This window comes from Condylura cristata, unplaced genomic scaffold (genome assembly GCF_000260355.1).
Source record: "Condylura cristata isolate star-nosed mole 26May11 unplaced genomic scaffold, ConCri1.0 scaffold00001, whole genome shotgun sequence".
Lineage (NCBI taxonomy): Eukaryota > Metazoa > Chordata > Mammalia > Eulipotyphla > Talpidae > Condylura > Condylura cristata.
The window spans coordinates 72,355,263-72,377,163 of record NW_004567102.1 but is presented as its reverse complement, the minus strand read 5'-3'; the positions used below and the strand labels follow the sequence as shown (position 1 = coordinate 72,377,163).

Below are 21,901 nucleotides of genomic sequence, written 5' to 3'. Positions count from 1 at the left end.
GGTTACCTCCCTGGCCAGGATCAAACTCATGCTGCATGGCTACTGACAGCTTTATAGTGCTGTGCTTTAACCCATTCTCCCACCAAAGAGGGCCCAAATCTGCTCATTCTGCTTTGCTTCTTACTGTTGTACTTTGGTCCATCTTCAGTCCTCACAAAATGTCTGGCTCTCTGGGACAGAGCACATGTTTGTAGTGTGTTGCTGATTTCTACACACACTTTTATTTCTAAGTGGTCTCTCAGTTATATCCTCCTAAATAACCTTCATGCTCCTAACCATGCAATCTATATGTAATCTCCTTTTAGTCTTCCTTTATTTAGCACATACTTGACATGTTTTAGATGCTTTATTTTGTAAACAAAAGTAAGGACACCTTAAGGGGTGCTGAGTGGGCAGAAAATGGTAATAGGTAATGATAGTGATTACAGTAAAATGGCTGTGTGACCTTCCTTTATCACATCTCATCTGCCTTTCCACATCATGTCTTTAATGTAAACCTACCACTATCCTCTTTGCTCTTTTAAATTTACATGAAAGTCATGTTCTTAGTAGCAGAACCTGAAACTTCTTATTGTGCTAATCAATCACAGCAAAAATGACCATGTTTTCTTGTGCATGTAAACAAGTGGTTATTGTTTCTTTGATATATTAATAGGCATATTTTTGCAGTTTTAGTAAATATTTGTAATTTACCAGCATAATATCACAGATACATCAATCTTCTTGTTGGGGAAGTGTTTGGGAAATAGAAAATAGACTGAAATACCCTTTCTAGGTGATTTGTACTTTTTGGGAAGCTGAGACTAGAATACTTAGTGCTTGCTTAATTGTTTGACAATTACTGTATAGTGTCTGCATAATAGATAACTATAACAGCTTTTGGACTTCTAACTTAATCTCATAACCTAAAATTCCCTTTTCTAGGCTGGTTGTAACAACCAGTCTAGAAATATTTGTTGAATGACAAAAATGATCACTGTAGATCCTTGGAAATTTTCATGTTTTAAAAATAACAGAGTAAGTAAAATTTGTTATTTTAAAGAAAAGCAAAATAACCATATTAAATATAATCTGGAATACAAGAGGAAAAAAAAACTCTAATCGTAGACTTGCCTATCAGAATTAACGATTGAATTTTTATATATGGTTGTTGTAAAAATTGTGTTGTGGTTAGGTTACATATGCTGCTTTACTTTGAATGACTGCATAATAACTGATCATCTACATGATCCTGCAGTGCTTCTGAAGAATAGATGGTATATTGTTTCTAAAAAGAAAAGATTTCTAGTAAAATAGAATTGCTACTTATATGAATTTTAATAAGTAGAAGAAATTTTAATAATTAGAAGAATGGTGACCTTCCTGTAAGGTCATTGTTTTTATTTTTAAACATGAACTTTGAAGCCTAACAAAGTTGGTTATCAGTTGAGAATAGTACACTATTTATTAACTGAGTATTTTGGGGAAGTCATAAACACAAGTTAGCTGCTTTTTTGAATAGAAAAACATTGCCATAAATCTCATTGTTAACATTGTGGGGTTTTTTTGTTTTTGTTTTTGTTTTTAAGATTATGGAGCTTTGTGGAGCAACAAGACTTGGTTATTTTGGAAGAAGTCAGTTCTATATTGCTTTGAAACTTGTAGCTGTAGCCCAGTCTGGCTTCCCTTTAAGAGTAGAAAGTATAAATACAGGTAAGTGTGGAATGAAAATAGCCATCTAATCATCATTGATATCAAGTCAGTGGAACTATTGAGTCTCTGATTTTATAGTGGCATCTGTGGCCTTGAGAAAATGGCTGTCACTTTATTTATATCTGTCTTAATGCTGTTAGGTATGTACGTATTTGATAAAACTGTAAAAACTTTAATGGTAATTTCTCAAATCACAAAATACTTAGAATTTAGAGAAGTAATTCAATCAAGATAAATGATATATCATGCTAGCCTTATTTCCATATTTTCTACTAAGTATGAAACAGGATTGTGCTTTATGTTTTCTTGTTTGGGAAGGCTATGAAAGTACCATTTGAAATTAGAAAGTATTAGTTAATCAAAACTTTCTGATAGACAGTATTAAAATATTGGCAGACTAAAACCTACTTACTGTCAACTGCTTTACAAATATCATCTAAAATACTAGCTTTTTTGTTGGGGACCTGTTGCTGCAGAAGTAATGGAAATTGTTTAAAGATGAGCATGTAAATGAGAGAGTTTTATGGTGTTCCTAGGGAAAGGCAAAAGAGAAAAATCTGAAATTTAGAATTTTTACAAAAACATTTAAGTAAACCAGCTCAGTTTATTGTCAGCAGCAGGTTTTCTTCATGGACCTTTTGGCCATACATACATTGTTCTGAAGTTAAATGTTTATATTCTTTTCAGTATTATTTGACATAAATACTGAATAAGCTTAATCTTTCATCTCCAATGTGAAGATTCTGAAGGAAAATGCAGGTTATTGTTTAGTGGAGAGAACTACACTTTTTTTTTTAATTTTGTAATAGTTCATTTTTACATATTTTTGTGCATTTTTCCATCTCAGTTGCACTATCACCAAATCACCCATCACCAAATCACCCATCACCAAATCACCCATGTGGAAAGAACTACACTTTTTAATAAAAATTATTCTGCTGCTGTATTGTTCTAGTTTAAAAGTATGGCTAATGATTAGAGAAATTCTTAGTCTTTATCTCTCATTTAAATATTGAATATATATTATCTGTAGATGTGTCGTAAGCCAGATTAAAGTAGATAGTTATAAACCCTTATACTCTGTCTTTGGGAGGTGAACAGTAAGATATTTGCATTTCTTCCATGAAAATGTCTGTTCTCAAACTTAGTGACATCCCATTGTTTATTTAGAGTTCTAATATTTTATTTCAGAAAGTTGAAATGATTCAGTATTAGCTTAACTGGGTTCAAATCCATATTTTCAGTTACTGTCAGTGACTGTGGGAGCTCAGAACCTTGATTTCTTTACCTGTAAAGTGGGCAGTTTGCAAGGTTGATGTGATTATGAGATGAAATAATAAAAAGTACACACATAGGACCAGACATGCACTGCCATTGTTGTAACCGCTTACTTTTTGTGGTTAACAGTAAAGGACCTTCCTCTGCCGAGATTTGTTGCTTCAAAAAATGAACAGGAATCTCGCCATGCAGCCTCATATTCTTCAGATTCTGAAAGTCAGGGGTCTTACTCTGGTGTGATCCCCCCACCACCTGGCAGGGGGCAAGTGAAAAAGGGATCTGTGGGCCATGATACTGTCCAGCCTCGTACATCTGCAGATCAACAGGTAATTATAGCACGTAAACGTCATCAGTTGATATCCTTTGCGCAAGTTTACACTAAAACATTTATTAGGTGTGATAATAATGGAAAGGGTACTTAAACTTTTTTATTTAGAAGTAATTTGTTTTCTAGGAACCTGCATCCCCAGTAGTTTCACCACAGCAGTCCCCACCAACTTCTCCACATACATGGAGGAAGCACAATCGTCATCCCAGTGGGGGTAATAGTGAGAGGCCTCTTGCAGGACCTGGTCCATTTTGGTCTCCCTTTGGTGAAGCACAATCAGGTATCTAAAAATTCTCTAGAAGTAACTGTTATGTTCATTAAGAGTTGTAAATTGAAGGAAGCTTGGTAATTCTCTTTAAAAGTTTAAGAACTTCTGAGACACTTTAATTATAAGTTAAACACCTTAAATAGAAGTAGAAGCCAGATATGAATATTGTGAGTAGATATGTCACGTTAAACAGTGATTGCATTTATTTTGTATCTGCGATGTTTAGAGAAAACTTCATAGACACCAGATTCTCTGAAAGTAAAATGGATGAATAATTCTTTTCCAGGATATTTTTATATATAGATAATATAATATTAGTTTCAGTATTGTCTAGGAAAGCACAATAATTAAAAAAGATTTAAAGGAGATATCCTTTTAAGTTAATAGCGATACCAATATGGAAATTGATAATACTTCTTCAAAGTGAGAATTTGAAAGAAAACTTAAGTAGGAGTGTGGTAATGTGCTTGCTTTAAAATTCGATTAACTTTTTTCTTCAAAAGTGAGTCGGCTTTTGTTTACTCTGCATTTAGGCTCTTCTGCTGGCGAAACAGTGTGGTCAGGGCACTCTCCGCCTCCTGCTCAAGAAAACTGGGTCAGTTTTGCAGATACCCCACCAGCCAGTACTCTTTTAACCATACATCCTGCTTCTGTCCAGGTGTGACATTTTATTGGGATTGCATTTTTATTTGCTTCATTTGGAGTATTGCTGCAGTCATTGTTTTTATATTTTGCTTTTGCAAATAGGATAAATGCATATTCACTCTTTTAAAAAAATCCCTACCTTCTCTGTGCCTTCTCTTTGAGTCTGTTATCATTGTAATGTTTCTCTAAAAGTTTTGCTTATTTATTTTCTAATGTCATAGTAAAATTAAGATTTCTACATCTCAGAATATATTTGCCTGGCTTTCTTAGCACATTTCTCATAACTTTCTGTTGCTTACATATTGCTATCATTCTATACATTTATATGATTATTGTGCAAAACATTTAGTAGTCTGACTATAGCAAATATGTAGTTTGTGAATAATTATTATATACTAAACCTCCACACAAAAGAAGGAAGTTTTACTTTCAAAGATAAGTAACCTAGCATTCGTGGTCCATGTAATCGTATAGATAGATACTGTACTGAGGAAAAAATGTTTCATTACAGGACCAGACAACAGTACGAACTGTAGCATCAGCTACAACTGCCAGTGAAATTCGTAGGCAATCCAGTAGTTATGATGATCCCTGGAAAATAACAGATGAACAAAGACAGTATTATGTAAATCAATTTAAAACCATTCAGCCTGATCTAAACGGATTTATTCCAGGTGAGTTGTTAAAAACAAATTCTTCCAGATGGGACAGGACAAAGTCTCAATTTCATAACCCCACGGACATGATCTTATTTGGTCAGATATCATAAAAGAAAATTAATTCTCAAATTGTTTGTCTAAGAAGAGTTTATAATCACTGGAGATCAAAAACATGACACTTAGACATGTTAAGGTTGCCTTTTTCCCCAATGAAAAAAAGTCTCAAGACTAACCTCACATTTTATTCTTGGATCTCTGTGTTCAGAATAACATTAAAGAACACTGTTTTAATATTACAGGATCTGCAGCTAAAGAATTTTTTACAAAATCAAAACTTCCTATTCTTGAACTTTCTCATATTTGGTAAGTGTGATATATCATTAGTTGGGTAATATGGGTTGCTTCAAAAAGGAGTTTCTGGCAAGTAAAATTTTAAACCTGAAAAAAAAAAATACACTTGGGTGTGTTCCTTGAGAATCTTGGAAAGGTTACTCTAAATAATACCTTACAATAAGTTTCTTTTTTGCTCTCTAAAAAAAAAAAGAAATTTACCAGTATAGTAGTTCTTTAAAAAAGTATTAAAATTCTTTAAGCTCTATGACCTATTTCTTGTTATTAAATAATGCACAGGAAAAGCCTAGTTAGTTTATACATACTTAATGTTTATTTTATTTGCATTTTTTAAAAAATATTTATTTTTGTATACAGGAGCCAGAGTGTAGGCCAGAGGTGGGGGTAGGGATAAATGTGAGAGCGTTCACCAGAGACAGAGTGGGGAGCAAAACAGGTGGATTGATGGAAAAACACTGCTGAGGGGAGCAGCAGGTGAGACAGGAGAGGTCTGCTGCGTCATGTGCATTGGCCAGGAATGGAACTCATGCCTCAATGGATGCCAACAGCTTCATAGTGCTGGCTTTGTTAGAAAACAGTTATAAATTACTTTTTAAAAAATTATCAGTTGTTTTCCATTTTATATTAGTGACTTTCTTTATATTCTAAATTAAATTGTTAATAGGTTTCTTGACATAGACCACTATAGTGAAAGATAGGTAGATAATGCCTGTAGCAGAAAAATGAAGAACTAGCAGTATATATATATGCTACCTATAGTTTAAGGTAGTAAATACAGACATGGCTGTTTATTCATCTAGGAAATGAAAGGATAGCGGGATGGGGCTGCTGGACTTTTTCTTTTCTTTTTTTTAAAGATTTATTTATTCATACAGAACTGGGGTACAGGCCAGAGATGCGGAGGGTGAGAGGATTCACCAGAGATAGAGTGGGGAGCAGAACGGGCAGATCAATGAAATACACTGCTGAAGGGAGCAGTGGGCGGGTCAGGAGAGGTCTGCTGCGCCATGTGGTCATGTGGTCACCTCTGGGGCAGGCGGGGATCGAACTCATGCAGAATGGGCTTAAGCTTAGTGCTGTGTTTTAACCTGCTGCGCCACCAGGGAGGGCCCTGGACTTTTTCTTTTAATAGTGAATCTTGTAATCTGTCAAATGCTTTAAAGGATACACATGTAGAACTTTGATAACAATAAAGGTTTTTACAAATTAGCTTATTAAATAAAACAACTTTATCCTGGTTCTACAACTGAGTATAGGGGATGAAGGTTATTTTACTTATTGGGGCTATTTTTCAACATTTTATAATGAGTATTTCAAGGCTACAGAAAATTTTTAAATTTGTGCTTTAAGCTTCATATGCACACTACCTATATTCTACAGATAGCATTGCTATATTTGCTTTATATGCATCTTCCCCCTCCAGGGGATTTTTTTAAGCTATTGGTTGATAGCACTTTTTCTAGGAAGGATTTCTCTTCCTTTTTTTTTTTTAACGTAAAGGGCTCCAAAGCAGAATATGGTTATATTCAAAGTAAGTTTATCTTCTAGGGAACTCTCAGACTTTGATAAAGATGGAGCATTGACACTGGATGAGTTTTGTGCTGCTTTTCATCTGGTAGTTGCTAGGAAGAATGGCTATGATTTACCAGAAAAGCTCCCTGAAAGCTTAATGCCAAAACTGATTGATTTGGAAGATTCAGCAGGTAAGATTAAAAGCTAAAGAGGACGGATGTCTTGATAAACATTAACACTTGAATCAAGATAACTGTTTAAGTTTACCTTTAGAGCTTAAACATTTCGTGAACAGTATATATATCTGTCATCAGAGTAAGATGTACAAACTGAACTTGAATTAATGGTTTAAGATAAAGAATATATACCATTCTTTACTTGATATTTGTGACTTACTGAGATTTGAAGACCATTTGGTGTCTTGTTTTATGCTATCCTTTAATTGCATTAAATATTGACTGATATGGTAGAAGTAACCTGTTTTCATTATCTACCTATTCCCACTTAATGCATCTTAATTTATTGAATGGAAGTGCTTCATTTATCCTTAGATATTTGCCTTTCACACACATTTGCCTTAAAAAAAAAAACTCTTAAGACTAGAGGAATCAGAAAATTTTGTGTCTGACAGTAGATAGTGTTACCATGTTTAAGGAATGCTTTTGTAAATGCTCACTGGCAGTTTTCTCTAAAAGGAAACAATGTGAGGGGTAAAAACTGTTATTTTTCTGGAATTCTGAGTGAATAAAATGTTAAATTCTTAAATGACTAATTAAAACTTAATTGTCTTCGGTTTTTTGTATCTAAATCCTCTTGGATATTAAATTGGAGGGAATTTTATAGTTTTAAACAAAAAGCTAAAATAATGTGGCTCTCAAAAGGGCATTTATGCGTTGTCAGTGTTTGCTTATCTCAGAAATACATATATTATTGTCTAAATTATACCCATGAAGTCATTTGCGTTATTACTACCACTAAAAGAGCAATCTCCTTAAGAATCCAATTATTGTTGTGACCTTGGGCAAGTTTTAAACATTTATTTACTCTGTTTTTCCTGTTTCTCCACTTGAAATATGAATTTAATGCCATTCATATTTCATGACCTGAATTATATACTGATCTTTTATCAACCAGTGAGTTAATTAAAAAGTCAACTAGCATTTTCCTGATCATGATAGGTAGGTTAAGCATCATTTAAACTCTGACATGAGCTGAAAGCAAAAATTTGTATTAGGTAATTTTCATTCAGAGTAATTTGGTTTATCTAGTTAAATAATCAAAGAATTTGTTCATAGAGTTTATTTGATAGTAACCAGAGGAAAGAAATCGTGGTAGCTCCAGAGCTGCTATTCCCTTGATTTAAAACTCGGACCTTATAACTACACCAGAGATTTTGTTGACTTTAATCCTTTAAAACTGATACCATATTAGTGTAAGAAAATAAGTCAAGATTATTTCATAATTTTTAGAGACTGGTCTGATTCTGTTGCCTGTTGCACTCAGATTGATCAGTCTAGCTTTTACATGTGGTCAGTGGGTTTGGCTTCTTTCATTTCACTTAAATAAAATCTGTTTCTTTGTAAACTTGAGTTATGCCTGAATTTTAAGGTCAGTGATCCAAGTTCTTTTTCTGAACATTCATATCTTTAACCTGTAGCAAAGAGAAACTGTGCAAATCAGCTTATACATATACATACATACACACACACACACATCAGCTATCAGCTATAGCTATATACTATTGCACTCTACTGTTGTGCAAATCAGCATATATATATTATATATATATTATATATCTGTACTATTGCATTCTAGCTGTGATTTTAAAGGTATCAGAGGTTCAGGTATTTTTTTCCCTACCCCAACATAATATATGGTTTGTGAATAGATTTTTTAGAGATACTCTAATACAATATTAAATACAAATGAGCTTTGTTGACTTGTAAATTTAGAGTTTTATTAATTTTGGAGTGATTAATCTTTTTTCGTCCTACCTTTCATAACCCTGAGATTCATGACGCAAATTTCTTTGAATATAGATAATTATGTCACACTAATCAACATCTATACAATTCTTTATGAATAGTTTTACTGTTAAAGCCAAGCAGTTCCCTTTGACAGACCTTAGAATGTATCATAAATATCTCCTACAGAATCTCTCTGACTTACAGGGTGGTTTCTGTCTTCTCTGATCTCTTAGAGCATCACCTATATTGTTTATTATGGCACACATAGCACACAGCTCTGCTCTTTATCCTCTTTATCACTACTCTCCAAGATCCTTAGAAAAATATAGAAAGTGTTTCATGTTCATTATAGTATCTTCAGGACCTAGCACTTAGCCAGGCATAAACTGTTCGATAATTATTAGTAAATGAATGCTGAATATCTGCCATTTAAAATAGAATATTCTCCTTAATATTTCTATCTTTGAAATATATATAGTCATTGTTACCATTTTATGCTATTGGGACATGCAAAATACTAGTTCCACAAGTATTCTATAGACACAATTTAAATAACTTGCAGAAAAATAGATGGCAAGTAGAATGATATGAGTCATAGTTTCTTAGAGTAATGAACTTGGTTTTCTGTGGAAATGTAAACATTTTGGGGTAGATATTTTTTTCTGAAATCAAAGAGAAACTTGATTTTTGTTAATAAAAGAAAGTATAAAAATACACTTACAGAAACAGGTTTTTGAAGCTGAATTCAAGAATGCTTATCTTCTAAAAATGGTTACCAAAAAAATGACTAAGGTGACCTAATCTACCACAATATACTATATATGAAAGGAAAAAGCAAATATGGTAAGATGCTGTGTACACCTTAGACTCAGTTTCAAAAGAATCTTCACCTTTGTGGTGCAAATGCAGTTTTATATATCAATACTTTTTGGTGATTATTTGATAAATTACTCTCTGTAGACTAGAGGCTCTTGAGTGAGAAGTACCTGGATTGGTCTTGTTTGTATCTCAGCACCTAGCAGGGTTCTCATTGAATACCTAAGTAGTAGTTCAGATTTTTGAAATACCTAAGTTACTGAACTGCTTGTTTTGTTTTGACTATTTTCTGTATTCACAGCACTCTGCTCATCTGACAACCTCTGTAATACCTGATAGAGATGGTTAAAAAGGGAAAAGAATGTGCCTTGTTATTCTGTCCCTTTGTCCATAATCACTGTTTTTTATAGTAAAAATGACCTTGCGTTCCTTGTGGTTGTATACAGCAGGGGAACCCCAAACTCCTAGGAGTACTTCTAACATGAAAATTTGGGCGGGGGTTGGGGGGGGAAGAGATTTGTTATAAATGGTTTCATTAAATACTGGGACTAGATTTATGTGTGATTCTCTGATTTCATCAGAGAATTTTAGCATTATAAAGTCTATACAAGTAACACATACAAGATAATTTGTTTACATAGAAATGCATTCTTGGAAATTTTTTCTTAGAATGTTGGACATCTTTGCATTTTGTCATGTTTATTATTCAGGGTACTCCATAGTAATGAAGGTGTCTTAATTTAACTAGTCTTCTACTAATGGATTTTGGGATAGTTTACTTACCTTGAAATAGTTTTGCCATGGTCATACCTTTACATACAGTTTTCTTTTATACAAAGAACCCAGAATCTTTTTTTTTTTTAATTCACTCTCTAAGGACCTTTAATAAAGGAAAAAAATAATGAAAATGTGCATTGATCATTAATTTTCCACTAAAGGAGTTAATCCTCAAACCATCTCCCCCATATAGCCATTCTTAACTGTAGTGTCATTTATTTATAGATATTGGTTATTGTAGTTGAGAAATGGCAAATATTGGCAAAAATGCACTACGTGAAAAGCTTGATCAAAATTATTAGCACTCTTTAAATTCCTGACAAAGATGTTGATAAACATGACTAGGTAATGCTTGAATAAAATCTCTACAGTGATGTCTTTAAAGGATTATGGTTTAAACATCAGTGGATTAGTAAAAGTCCTTAGGGATAGTTAATGATACACTTGATTATTTTCTTCAGAACTGATTTATTCTTTATGATGTGTTGTTTAAGTCAAAAGTGAAGGTTGCCTTCCATTGTTAGAAAGAGGCATCTTAGTACTGTAATTACCTTGTTTACTGTGTTAATGTACAGGCCCTTAGTAAATATTCACCAACTGAATTTATGCTTTTTAAAATTTACTCCCAAATTTAATATCTTTCTTTTTCCTTTATATACATTTTCATAATTTTCTGTACATTTGGAAGACAAAGCCCCAATTAAATTGTTTTATCTCTTTATGAACTTTTTTTTTAGTCCCATTTAAAGACGATTAAATGGGTTTTTCATTTTTAGTTCTCTTTTGATTATGACAACCTCCTATACACACACACACACACACACACACACATACTTCCTGAAGTAGAGTAACTGAGTCAAATAATTAGAAAATGGTTGTTTTATGTGAGTACTCATTCTTTTTTTGTTGTGTTTTTCAAAGCTTGTTAGACATTTATTTTTAATCTTGGTTTTGCATTTAAAGCTTACAGACTTCTCCATAGACCTTCTAAAGTCTACTTACGTAGTAGTGTCCATTTTGTGAAGTGTTGAGGAGAAGTGAAATTAATAATATAGTTTTTGATATGTATAATATCATTGAAGGCAAAACATATGTCTAAAGTCTACATATGCATTGCTTTTTCCTGTCTTTTAAACATGAATGAGAAAAGGTATCCTTTGTGGTTTTCTTGACGACTTAAAATTATCCAAACCCTTTTTTAATTTTAAGTAGGTTTATTGTAAGAATAATATTCACACTTTAAATAAATACAATTATTTTTGTCTTGACGAAACCATTAAATGAGATTGGAGCCTTGAATTTCCATTATTGAGGAATTCTCCCTAGATTTGTTTTGCCATTTGAAAGCAAAGTAAATTTTAAACTGTAAGATCTTAGGGAAGGTACATATTGCTATAAGACCAGTAAGAGATGCAGTCAGTTTTTAAACAGTTTTTTAGATTGATGAATGTTAATACTAAGAAAATAACAATTTAGGATATATAGGTTAATAAACCTGAAATAAAACTGAAACTTTTTATGATAGGTTATTCCAGCACATAAATTGTACTGAATTGAATCTATAAACTTGTCAGAATCTGCTGACAGTTTTTATTTTCTAGTGTGAACCTGAGAATATGGTTTACACTCATACAATATTATCTTCACTAACTAAATTGAGATTGGCTGTTGGCAGTATGATCACAGTGAGTTGTCTACCGGGCACACTTTCATACTTGGAAATACTTTTTGCATAAAAGCCCTTTTGGAGTTGACGTTAACAAATAATTTAGGCTCGTGCTCTTCTTTTTCAGCCCTGATGCTCTGATGATGTCAGGGGCAGAGCAGAACCCTCAGGAGGGAGGCAGGGTTGACTCAGTGTTCCAGCAGGAGGCTAGGTTGGAACACTGCACCAGGTAAGAGTAAAACTGTCCCCCTGCCTCCCTAAGGATATAGTCTTAAAGACTAAGTGTTGGGGTGGGTATGAAGCTCTTCGTTGGAGCATTTGTAGAAAGCAGAGTGTGGAGGTTGCAATATATTTACAGATAAAATGCTTCTCAGACTCATTACTGTTAGTTTCTAGAGCATAGGTAATTTGCCCTTTTTCCTCTGCCATAAGTCCATGTCTGAAAGTTAATAAAGAAGTAATGAGTAATTTATGTTTTAGTCTTAAAAATTATTGTTCACTTGAAGAGCCTTTCTTTATGTGGCTCACATCTATTGATAGCTATCCTATTGGAAATTAAAACTAATATATTTTTAAAATAATGCTTCACTTAAAAATAACAATAATGGACTTATATATTAGTTTAGATACTTGTAGGAAATAATTTCATCAACATTTTAAAAATTATGAAAAGGGTGGCATTGTTTTAACATTTTTACAAATCTCCTTAATATCTAGCTTAAAAGAAGATAACTAGGTTGTCATATTTGCTGCTTTACCCAGTCTGTTGAATGTGTTTTGTTTGAGATGAATCAGGGATCAGCAAACTAATAAGCACTGAACACCAAATCCAGTCTGCTATATTTCTGTAAACAACAAACTTTTTTTTAAATTTTTAATTATTGGAAAAAGTTTAAAAACATTTCATGAAATGTAAATTATATGAAATTAAAATGTCAGTGTCCATATATATAATTTTGCTTTTGCACTTGGACAGCAGTAGTGAACAGCTGAGAGCCTAAAACATTTATTATCTGGCCTTTTGTAGAAAAAGGTTGTCATTCCTTAAAGCATATAAAGAAAATTTGGCCTCACAAAAAAAGACTATTTTCAGACAATTATGTATATTCTTTGGTACTACATCAAAACTCAACAAATGCTAATTTTTTAAAGATTAATTGCAATATGAAATCTGGAGCCATGTTAATGAATTGCTTGTACGGTTATATTAAAATTCATAGGCTGATTATACATTTTGAATGAATCTCTTGCCCATGCATGGCTTTATAACATAACTCATTATGTCTAAAATAATAAATTACTGAATTACACAGATCCAAATGTTGGCACATTTTATTACAAAAAGCATACTTGTTAACATTACAGCCTATCTCATCAAAGACATCTTTAATTTCTGGGAAGCTCTTGAGATAATGGACATAAATAAACATTTCCCCAAATTTGATTTTCACTTGAAAACATAAACTGCTGTTAGTAATAAATACTGAAAACAGTTGTCTTGTTTGAGGTGACAATTCATTTTTGAGAATATGTTTGCCTAATACCTAAGATTGAATAATTACAGTCCATTGGCTATTCTTTCAAAAAAAAGTATTCCATGAAAAGAGTGACCTATTAAGATGGCAGGTAAATCATTCAGTACTTGGCCTCGAGACAGTCATTATCCTTTGATAAGAAATAGAAGTACCTTGTGAATATTTCCCATTTTGGTACAAAAACTATTGAAATGATCTGTCTCTAAGACTGAGATTTAATTAAAAAAATAATTTTTTACTGTTTGATTATGAAAATTCCTCAATAAAATTTCTATACATATAAATTTTTATTAGCTGAAATGTGCGGGAATGGTAAATATTTGACATTTGGTGTATTTTGCTCCTCTACCTTGATTTTCACTGATAAGCAAGTAGTTTCACCCAACGTCGTTCTTGCACCATCAGTGCAAATACCAGCCAGATGAAAAAGCATCATTATTATTACTATACTATTGCTACTACTACTACTGATACTACAAAGATCATTTTGCCTTTTCAAATCTTGTAAAAGAAACTTGGGGTCTCCCTAATGGCTCTGGCTCACAATTTAAGAATGGCTACTCTAGGGGAGTAACTGCTAAAATATTGTATAAGTAAAGTACAAAGATGTAACATTTAAATTATCAACCTCAAGAGACTGGACCTGCTTCAGCTTCGTACTGGTAGAGCAAAGAGTTTCCCAGAGTCTGTCCCAAATGTAACTAACTGCCTTGAGGTGGGGCGGGATACAGTAACCCTAAATTTGTCATTAGAAGGTGCCTGTGAGAATGGTGGTCTGGAAAACCAATTCAGGTACCAAGTTCTCCCTCACACGACATTTGGAATTTAAGTAATATAATTGAACTTAAATAGGTTGTTTTGAAATTTATCCTTTAGCTAATATTATTTCAGTTCTCCTTATTTTTCTTTAATATCAGCCATGAAGGTCTCTAAAGGACTCTTCTCACTACACTAACAGTTTCATGTAATAAACTTTCAGATTTATAACCATTCTCTGCCTTTTCTTCAGTTCCTTTCCTATTGCTTTCATCAGAAAAAAATTCCACAATTTTGTTCCACAAACTACCCCATAAGGAATTTACTGCTACTATTAATCATAAATAAGTTTTTTATTAGTTTTAGTCTAAGAAGTTTGAATTAGGAGGGCTTCAACATAGAAAATTATCTTTTTTATCTTTTATTGCTTCTTTACCATTCTGACTTTTCTTGAGAAATTAGTAGGATTAAGAAGGAAGTAACAATAAGTCCTGATTTTGAAAAAAAAAATATGGAAAATGGATTGAAAATTATAACTTGTAGTGTGAATTGACTATAAAGAAATAAGTCAGGATAAGTAAAGGGGAATTATTTTCAGATATTCATGTAGCAGAATAAGATGGAAAATACCAATAAGTTAATTTCAGTTTAGGAAAATACTAATAAAGAATAAATTTAAATGAACAACAACAAAAAAGTTCCATAAGTATGTGAGTGACCAGTATGTATTAGATCCTTTGTTAGGCATGAAGATGTTGAAGGACTTACTTATAAAGATTAGATTAGGAGCATAAAACCTGCACATTGCTAAGGTTTTATTTATTAAGGCATTATTTGATTGTCTGTTTAGGAATCTGAAGTATAGTGTGTAAATGGCAAAAGTTTTTCTTTCTGATGGAGAAACTTGGCTCCTATTTTATTCAACTTGCCCATGGTCAAACAGAGAGATAGTAACAGATACTAGGGTCATATTTTTGACCCAGATTCTGAACAGATTATGCATATTTGCTGCTCATTTGGCAATTGCTGTAATTTTCAGAAATTACATTCAGTGCCATGTAAAATTTGGGGAAATTAGAATGAGAATTCACTCTTGAAAGTGCCTTTGTTTTTATATTGTAAGGTAACAGATGTTTTCAGTTAAAGCTTATTAAAAGTAGACTATGATCCTACATGATACTTTGAAAAAAGAAAAACACTTTGAAATTATGTCATGGATTTGTATTTCTCAGTTAAATCTATAGGTGCCATTGAAGCTAATGGTGAATGTTTGTATCCTATAGCTACATTGACTTTGCTTTTTGTTCATGCCTGAGGTGTTTTCTTTCCTTTTACTGTCTGCGTTGCAAGTGTGTCCTGCTTTTTGGTAATAATGGAGGCTGTTCCCAGTCTCTAATAGAGGAAATGTGAGTAAATCAGCAGTTTCTAAAACTCATTCCAGAGGAATATTGAAGGATTTTATTTAATTTAAAAAGTTTTGTGTTGGGGAAAAGCTGATTTAAATAGTTGTATTTCCTCTTGAACATTTCAGGTATTTGACAAACAAATGTGCATGGGTATCCTCAAGAGGAAATTATGATATCCCCAAATTTATTTCAGCAGAAAACCTAATTTTTCAAAGCACCTTAGTGATTTATATTCCATGAAGTGCACTTTGGGAAGAGGTATATATCTATCCTATAACAGGTGGAAATAAATATTTGTGTCCTGTATTGACTTTACTTCAAAGTGTTTGCTCTTGTTATATATTACAGTCCTTTTCCTATGTATTCATAGCTCCATTTTATTTCATGGAAAGCAGGTAGACAGTAAGTAGCAGGAATACATAAATGTGTGATCATTAACATGTTTATTTTGGGAATATGAGGAGAAGAAATTCACAATATAATTGACAGCTAGTGGAGACCTTCTGTTAGGTTTTTTTAAAATAAATATTCCTCAACTAAAATATATTGTTTATAGAGGATTTCTCCATTTTTAAATTGCAGATGCTGGGGATCAGCCAGGTGAGGTAGGTTATTCAGGCTCTCCTGCAGAAGCACCTCCAAGCAAGTCACCATCAATGCCATCGCTAAACCAGACTTGGCCTGAGCTGAATCAAAGCAGTGAGGTTAGCAGTCCTTCCCTTTTCTTTCACTAATGTTAACTCTTTTGAGGTGAAAAGTTCCAGACAGAGTAGTTTCAGCATATAACCCTCCAAGTATGCGCTCATAGTTGAGAGAACATACCTAACATCACTATAATACATGTAATTAATGTGACACTGAGGTTTTCAGAGTACTTTTTTGTGTATATATATATACTATCATTTGGTTACTCATTCCTCCTAAAAGTCTTTGAGTTAGACATGGCATATGAATTAAGTTAGTTATCAAGTGGATGAGCAAGATATCTCATAGATATCTTGAGATATAGCTTGAGCAAGATATCTCATAGCCAGTGAGGGGTAAGACCTAAGGTTTGAATATGTCTTTTGACATTCATTCACTTGCTATACCCACTGTGTCAAACTACTTTCTCATTCCTGTAATCAGTGGCTATAATATTGTATTTGGAATTTTAGCATTATGAGAATTCGTCTTTTCACATGGTAGTATTTTCTGCAAACCAAACTATTTTTAGTAATTGAGTTTTATTCAATGGAATTATTTAACCCTTATTAAATGAGGTGGTTTAAAGAGACATATAAGACCAAACACAGCATGCAAAACCAGATTTTAAACAAACCTTTCATTTCCCCTACAAATACTTCCAGATCTTCATTATATGAAAGTAAAAGTAGGGCCACTCTGCTAAGAGTAGGAGGAGAGGGCCTGAATTCTACCTCCCCAAAGGACCCCTGAGACTGCTCTATTAAACCTTAGTGCTCCATAGAACTTGATTTGCAAAATACTATACTCTAGCCAGTTCCTAGGTGTTCTTCATGAACAAGATAGATGTTTTCCTTTGAGTTTTTAGTATCAGTTTTAATTAGCTACAAATATGAACATTTGTTGACTTTTAGGGACAGATTCTCAGCTGCTGTGCTTTTCATGTATTAAAGCCAAAAAAGTGCTGGATTGAAGAGACAGACAGTTAATTTTGTACAGTTGAAAAGTAAAAGAAATGCACATTTAAAGTATTTGTTGTGCTTTAAGATACCTGTGTCTGAGACATTGTAACATTATATACCATCCACCTGTACCATCAGATATAAAACCCTCTATGTTTATAAGCTTTTTGAAAGGGAGAAAATACATCTGGAAAGAATTTATTAGTAGAGAGCACAGGGTCAGTGCTCTAAAACCACTTTTTTCCACTGCATTTATTCATTTCTATCATCTTTAAAGCAACAAGAGGTAAAAAGATTATTTTCATTCCATTGGTATCAGTTCATAAATAAAAGTAATTCTTTATAAAGCATCTCAATTTTAATGGCTATCTTCCTTTAAAATAAAATTGTGTGATGTCATTAAACACTAGGAATTTAAGTTTCTTCCAAATTCTGATTTCAGTAGTTGGATTTTCCTTCAATATTCCTAGGAAGTTCTTTTTTTAAAGTATTTGGTAATAAGATCATGAATTAGTAATTTTTCAAGTTTTTTTGGAAAAGCCAAATATAGGTAAAACTAACTTTGATTTTGAGATACTGATAAGATCTCATAGAGTTTGTGATTTTAATTATATTTTAATTTTCTGCCACAAAGCACTAATATTAACAAATATTTTTTCAGCACCTGCAATATAGATAAGACACTGTAGGGGATGATACTAATAATACTAATAATCCCTAACATTTATTGGGAATTTTTGATATGCCAGTTTCATTCAAAAAACTCTGTATTTATTAACAGCTGAAATCATCATAACAGTCCTATATTGCTTCAGAGGAAACTGAGGCAAAGAAGTTAAATAATTTTCTTAAGTTTATAGTAACTGGAATTGCACTAGTCTTGTTATAGAACCTGTGTTCTTAGCCATTACACTAAAATTACAACAATGAGTCTCTCTGCTCTCCAGCTGGCAATCTTGTGAAACCAACTAAACCTTCATGCCACCAAGTAGATAAAATGCCTTCTCTTTGGCAAAAAATCTGTTGCATTTCAGCTTTTCTGCAGTTAGATGATTAGAATTTTAAAATATACTTCCGTATCCATGCACCAGTAATTATTGAAGAAACTGTATTAACAAGTATTGGTAAGTCACTTCCCTAAAATGAGAGCGAATTTTTGTGGACTTTATTCAAGAAATACTTTGAACACATCAGTATTAGTATATCTTAATTTTAAAACTAATCTGTAGCAAAAGCTATAAAATATATTAGCCATTTTTGTAAATAGCTTTCATCAATGTGTTCATTTGCTAGTATTTAATTTCTACCAGTCTTCTCAATTTGAACATCACTGTTTTAAGTAGTAAGTCGAACTTTGAAGCATAAAAATGTATACTTTTCCATATATTATAAAAATAAGATTTTGGTTAATGGGATAGATGTGTCTGTGTGTAAACATTTGTGTGTATATATTGTATACGTGTAGATGTTTTTTCTCTTAAAGGATAACTGATCATTCTTAATAATTTTAATGATAATTTTAAGTTTTGATTAAGAATCCTATACTATATTAATGATTTCCAAAACAAATGGAATATACTAAAATTAATATTTCATCACTCCACCTATATTAAAAGAAGCATATTTGTGCCTCTTTTAGAAAAATAGTATTTCATATAAAAAAATACATCTTCTGTATATAACACACATTCAGATGCTTGATTTGCTCTCATTGTGCCATACTCTGATTTTTCTAGCATGGGGTGGGAGGTGGGTGCCTGATTGGCAGTTCTGTCTTGTGGTCTGGCATGGCCCTATTTGTAGTGCTGATTGCAGGGTTTGACTTGCTATAGATTGACATAAGCGCAAACATATATTAATTCCAAAGTTCTTTGCATTTATCAGTTCTATTTTATTAAACATTTATACATAAGTATAAAATATGTGCACATACATAATAGAATCATCTTTCAGGGGTCGCACTGGCAAGTCATACTGACTTGCCTTGTTCTGACTAAAAATTTTTATGCTCAAGAATCATTCGCATCACCAAATCAGTACACTAACATTAGAATTTTTTTTAAATACTCAAAATTATTCTTTCTGTGGTCAAGACAAACCCCTTTATATTTTTACTTTGCCATCATTCATAACACTTAGACTCTGTTTCTGTGTTATGTTTTGAGTTTCAATTTTGTCAAACTTCAGTCTCTTCATAGAGACGGCAACAAATTTTTGCTATACATTCGATCGTGAAGCCAGTCACTTTATATTACAAGATGGCCCAGCATAGGCAAGTATTATATGTGTAGGAAAAATAAAAATTATGGAATTTTGTCAGGCATATGAAACACAACTTGCAGTGCAACCTCTGAATTACTTTGCTAAATCTTCTCCAGTGATCTTTTATTCCATCTTTCTCATCATGCTGACTTGTCTCTCCTCTGTCTGTTCAGCAGTGGGAGACATTTAGTGAACGCTCTTCAAGCTCACAAACTCTGACCCAATTTGATTCTAACATTGCACCAGCTGATCCTGTAAGTCAATCACTTAGCTTGCTTGTTTGAAATTAATTTTATTAACCCAAATTTCCATTCATTATGGTTTTTAGCTGATATGCATGTTTCAGTGGAGTGCTTAGAGGGAAACACAGTTGGCAGGCTTTTAAATTTTTGTGTGCTTAATGGTGGAAAGAACATTTTTTTTATCATTCTTTGTATTTTCTAGTTATTTTGGTGAGAAAATTTATGTTTCTAAAATCGTATGTGTCTAAATAGCATTTTGTTATAATTGATTTAGTTGATCTTGTTTTCATTTGTTAATTAAGTGTATGTTTTATTAAACATATACTGCTGATTTCAGTGAAGTAACAGTAAATACTATTTTATATGTATGCATACACATTGTGTAGTATGTACTTTGTATGTTAAATATGCAATGTCATCTTATTTAATAGTCTAGATGGTACTGCTTTGACTTACTTAGTATGTGAATGCTGTTAAAAAAAGTCAAATTCAGCAAAACAATACAGGATTGTTGGTCAGAGATTCCCATTGTACAAAGGAACCTGTCTTGTCTTCCTGTGGTTCAGTGTGTTGCTTTGAAATGCTACAAAGTTCACATCCTGATTTAAAAATAAATTCTATCCCATTAGACTTAATTTCATATATGCTCCAACTGTCCACCTCAAATTATTTGAGATCTTCAGATTTTAGCTGCTGGTCATTCTTCTCACTGTTCGCTCCTGCTTTATTTTTAATCTTTTAAAGAAATTTTGCTAGTAAGCACCTTTCAAAAAGAAAAGAGGAAGAAGGTAGAAAGGGAAGAGAGTAAAGTTAGGATTTTATTTGAGTTGAGTGGCAAGATAGGAAAAAAGTGAGAAAAGGCATTCTCTCTTAATCTAAGATACAACCAATATTTATTACTTCATTGCAAAAATGGTCTTGTTATTTAATGTGAATTTGAGATAAGTGGCATTTAGAGATAATGTTACATCCTCAATTTAAATGAATGGGTCTTGGTATGGTTTATAATTTAAAAGGATTTTTACCTATTTGAAACAGAGAATGCTATTATCTTGAATTCAAATAAGTGCATATGAAATGGTAAGAGTTACAGTTTTTGCTGCTCAATAGTAGCTTTATTTAAAGTCTCTTGGAAAGTGATGGTACTGAAAATGCAAAGAAATTTTTACTTTAGCTCAAAGTTTCATTCTCCTTATTAGTCTTATCTCCTACTTACAGGATAATTGAAAGTACTTAATAAAAGTGCTTCATTGGAAAACAAAGCTTAATATAACAATAGGGAAGCTAATTTATTTAGCCCTGAAGATAGTAATAATTTAGCCCTTAAGATAGTGAAAATAATCATTCAGTGTTATGATTCTTTATCAGTTCAGGAAAGAACATTACATATAAAACACAAGGCAAAATGACTTATCTCACGACTGACAGGAAATGCAGGAAGAAAACTGTCTTCATAAATAATAGTGTTCTTGTGATTTCTTGGAAAGAATGCCAAATTTATGAATTCTAGTCCTAGTGTTTAAAATGGTATGGTTCAATAACTCAAAGCTAAAAATGGTTGACATTTTAAGCTTACATTTAAGCCTATAAATTTGATGAAGTTGAATATCTTAAATATTTGTAATCTGGTATGCAGATGGTTTTGGGGTTTGGTTTTTTGTTTTGTTTTTTTTTTTGTTTTTTGGTTTTTTGTTTTGTGTGGTGACAAACTTGAATCTAAACTTTGTTCCCCAACTATAATCTCAGTTTAACCTTAGAATTCCCTAGTCTTAGTTGGAATCTGAGTTTCTTTTTTTTTTTTTTTTGAGTCTGAGTTTCTTAACTTTCATTTAAAACTTACTTGACATACAGCTCTAGCCTCAATCTGAAAGGATTGTAAGTAATAAGGTCTGTTTAAATGAGAATAGAATCATCTTAGCAGGAAAAAAAATACAGTTTGAGTAGGAGTTTAGTGTTGGGAACACTTAATGAAATATTTCTCAAAAGCTAAAAATTTGATAATCAGCCCCTTGTGCAACAAAGTGAAGGTATGAAAAGTTCCACACTACTGTGTAGAGACAGCTATCACTGGGTGCAGTGACCTCACATGCAGACT

At 32.5% G+C, this 21,901-nt stretch overlaps 1 protein-coding gene across 4 annotated transcripts in view; it reads left to right on the top strand.

Annotated features, from left to right (window-relative positions):
* The first annotated feature begins 1,566 nt into the window (after positions 1–1,566).
* REPS1 (RALBP1 associated Eps domain containing 1) overlaps positions 1,567–21,901 on the top strand; it is a 40,972-nt gene continuing 20,637 nt past the window's right edge. For 2 of the 4 annotated variants that reach the window (XM_012722928.1, XM_012722930.1), the window contains exons 1-8: positions 1,572–1,692; positions 3,100–3,296; positions 3,425–3,578; positions 4,100–4,224; positions 4,723–4,885; positions 5,170–5,233; positions 6,770–6,924; positions 16,239–16,360. In XM_012722928.1, the coding sequence (XP_012578382.1) occupies positions 1,572–1,692; positions 3,100–3,296; positions 3,425–3,578; positions 4,100–4,224; positions 4,723–4,885; positions 5,170–5,233; positions 6,770–6,924; positions 16,239–16,360 (1,101 nt within the window). Of the gene's footprint in view, positions 1,693–3,099; positions 3,297–3,424; positions 3,579–4,099; positions 4,225–4,722; positions 4,886–5,169; positions 5,234–6,769; positions 6,925–16,238; positions 16,361–19,737; positions 19,819–21,901 lie in introns of all 4 variants that reach the window. The other 2 variants (XM_004673894.2, XM_004673895.2) reach the window with 2 other exon arrangements.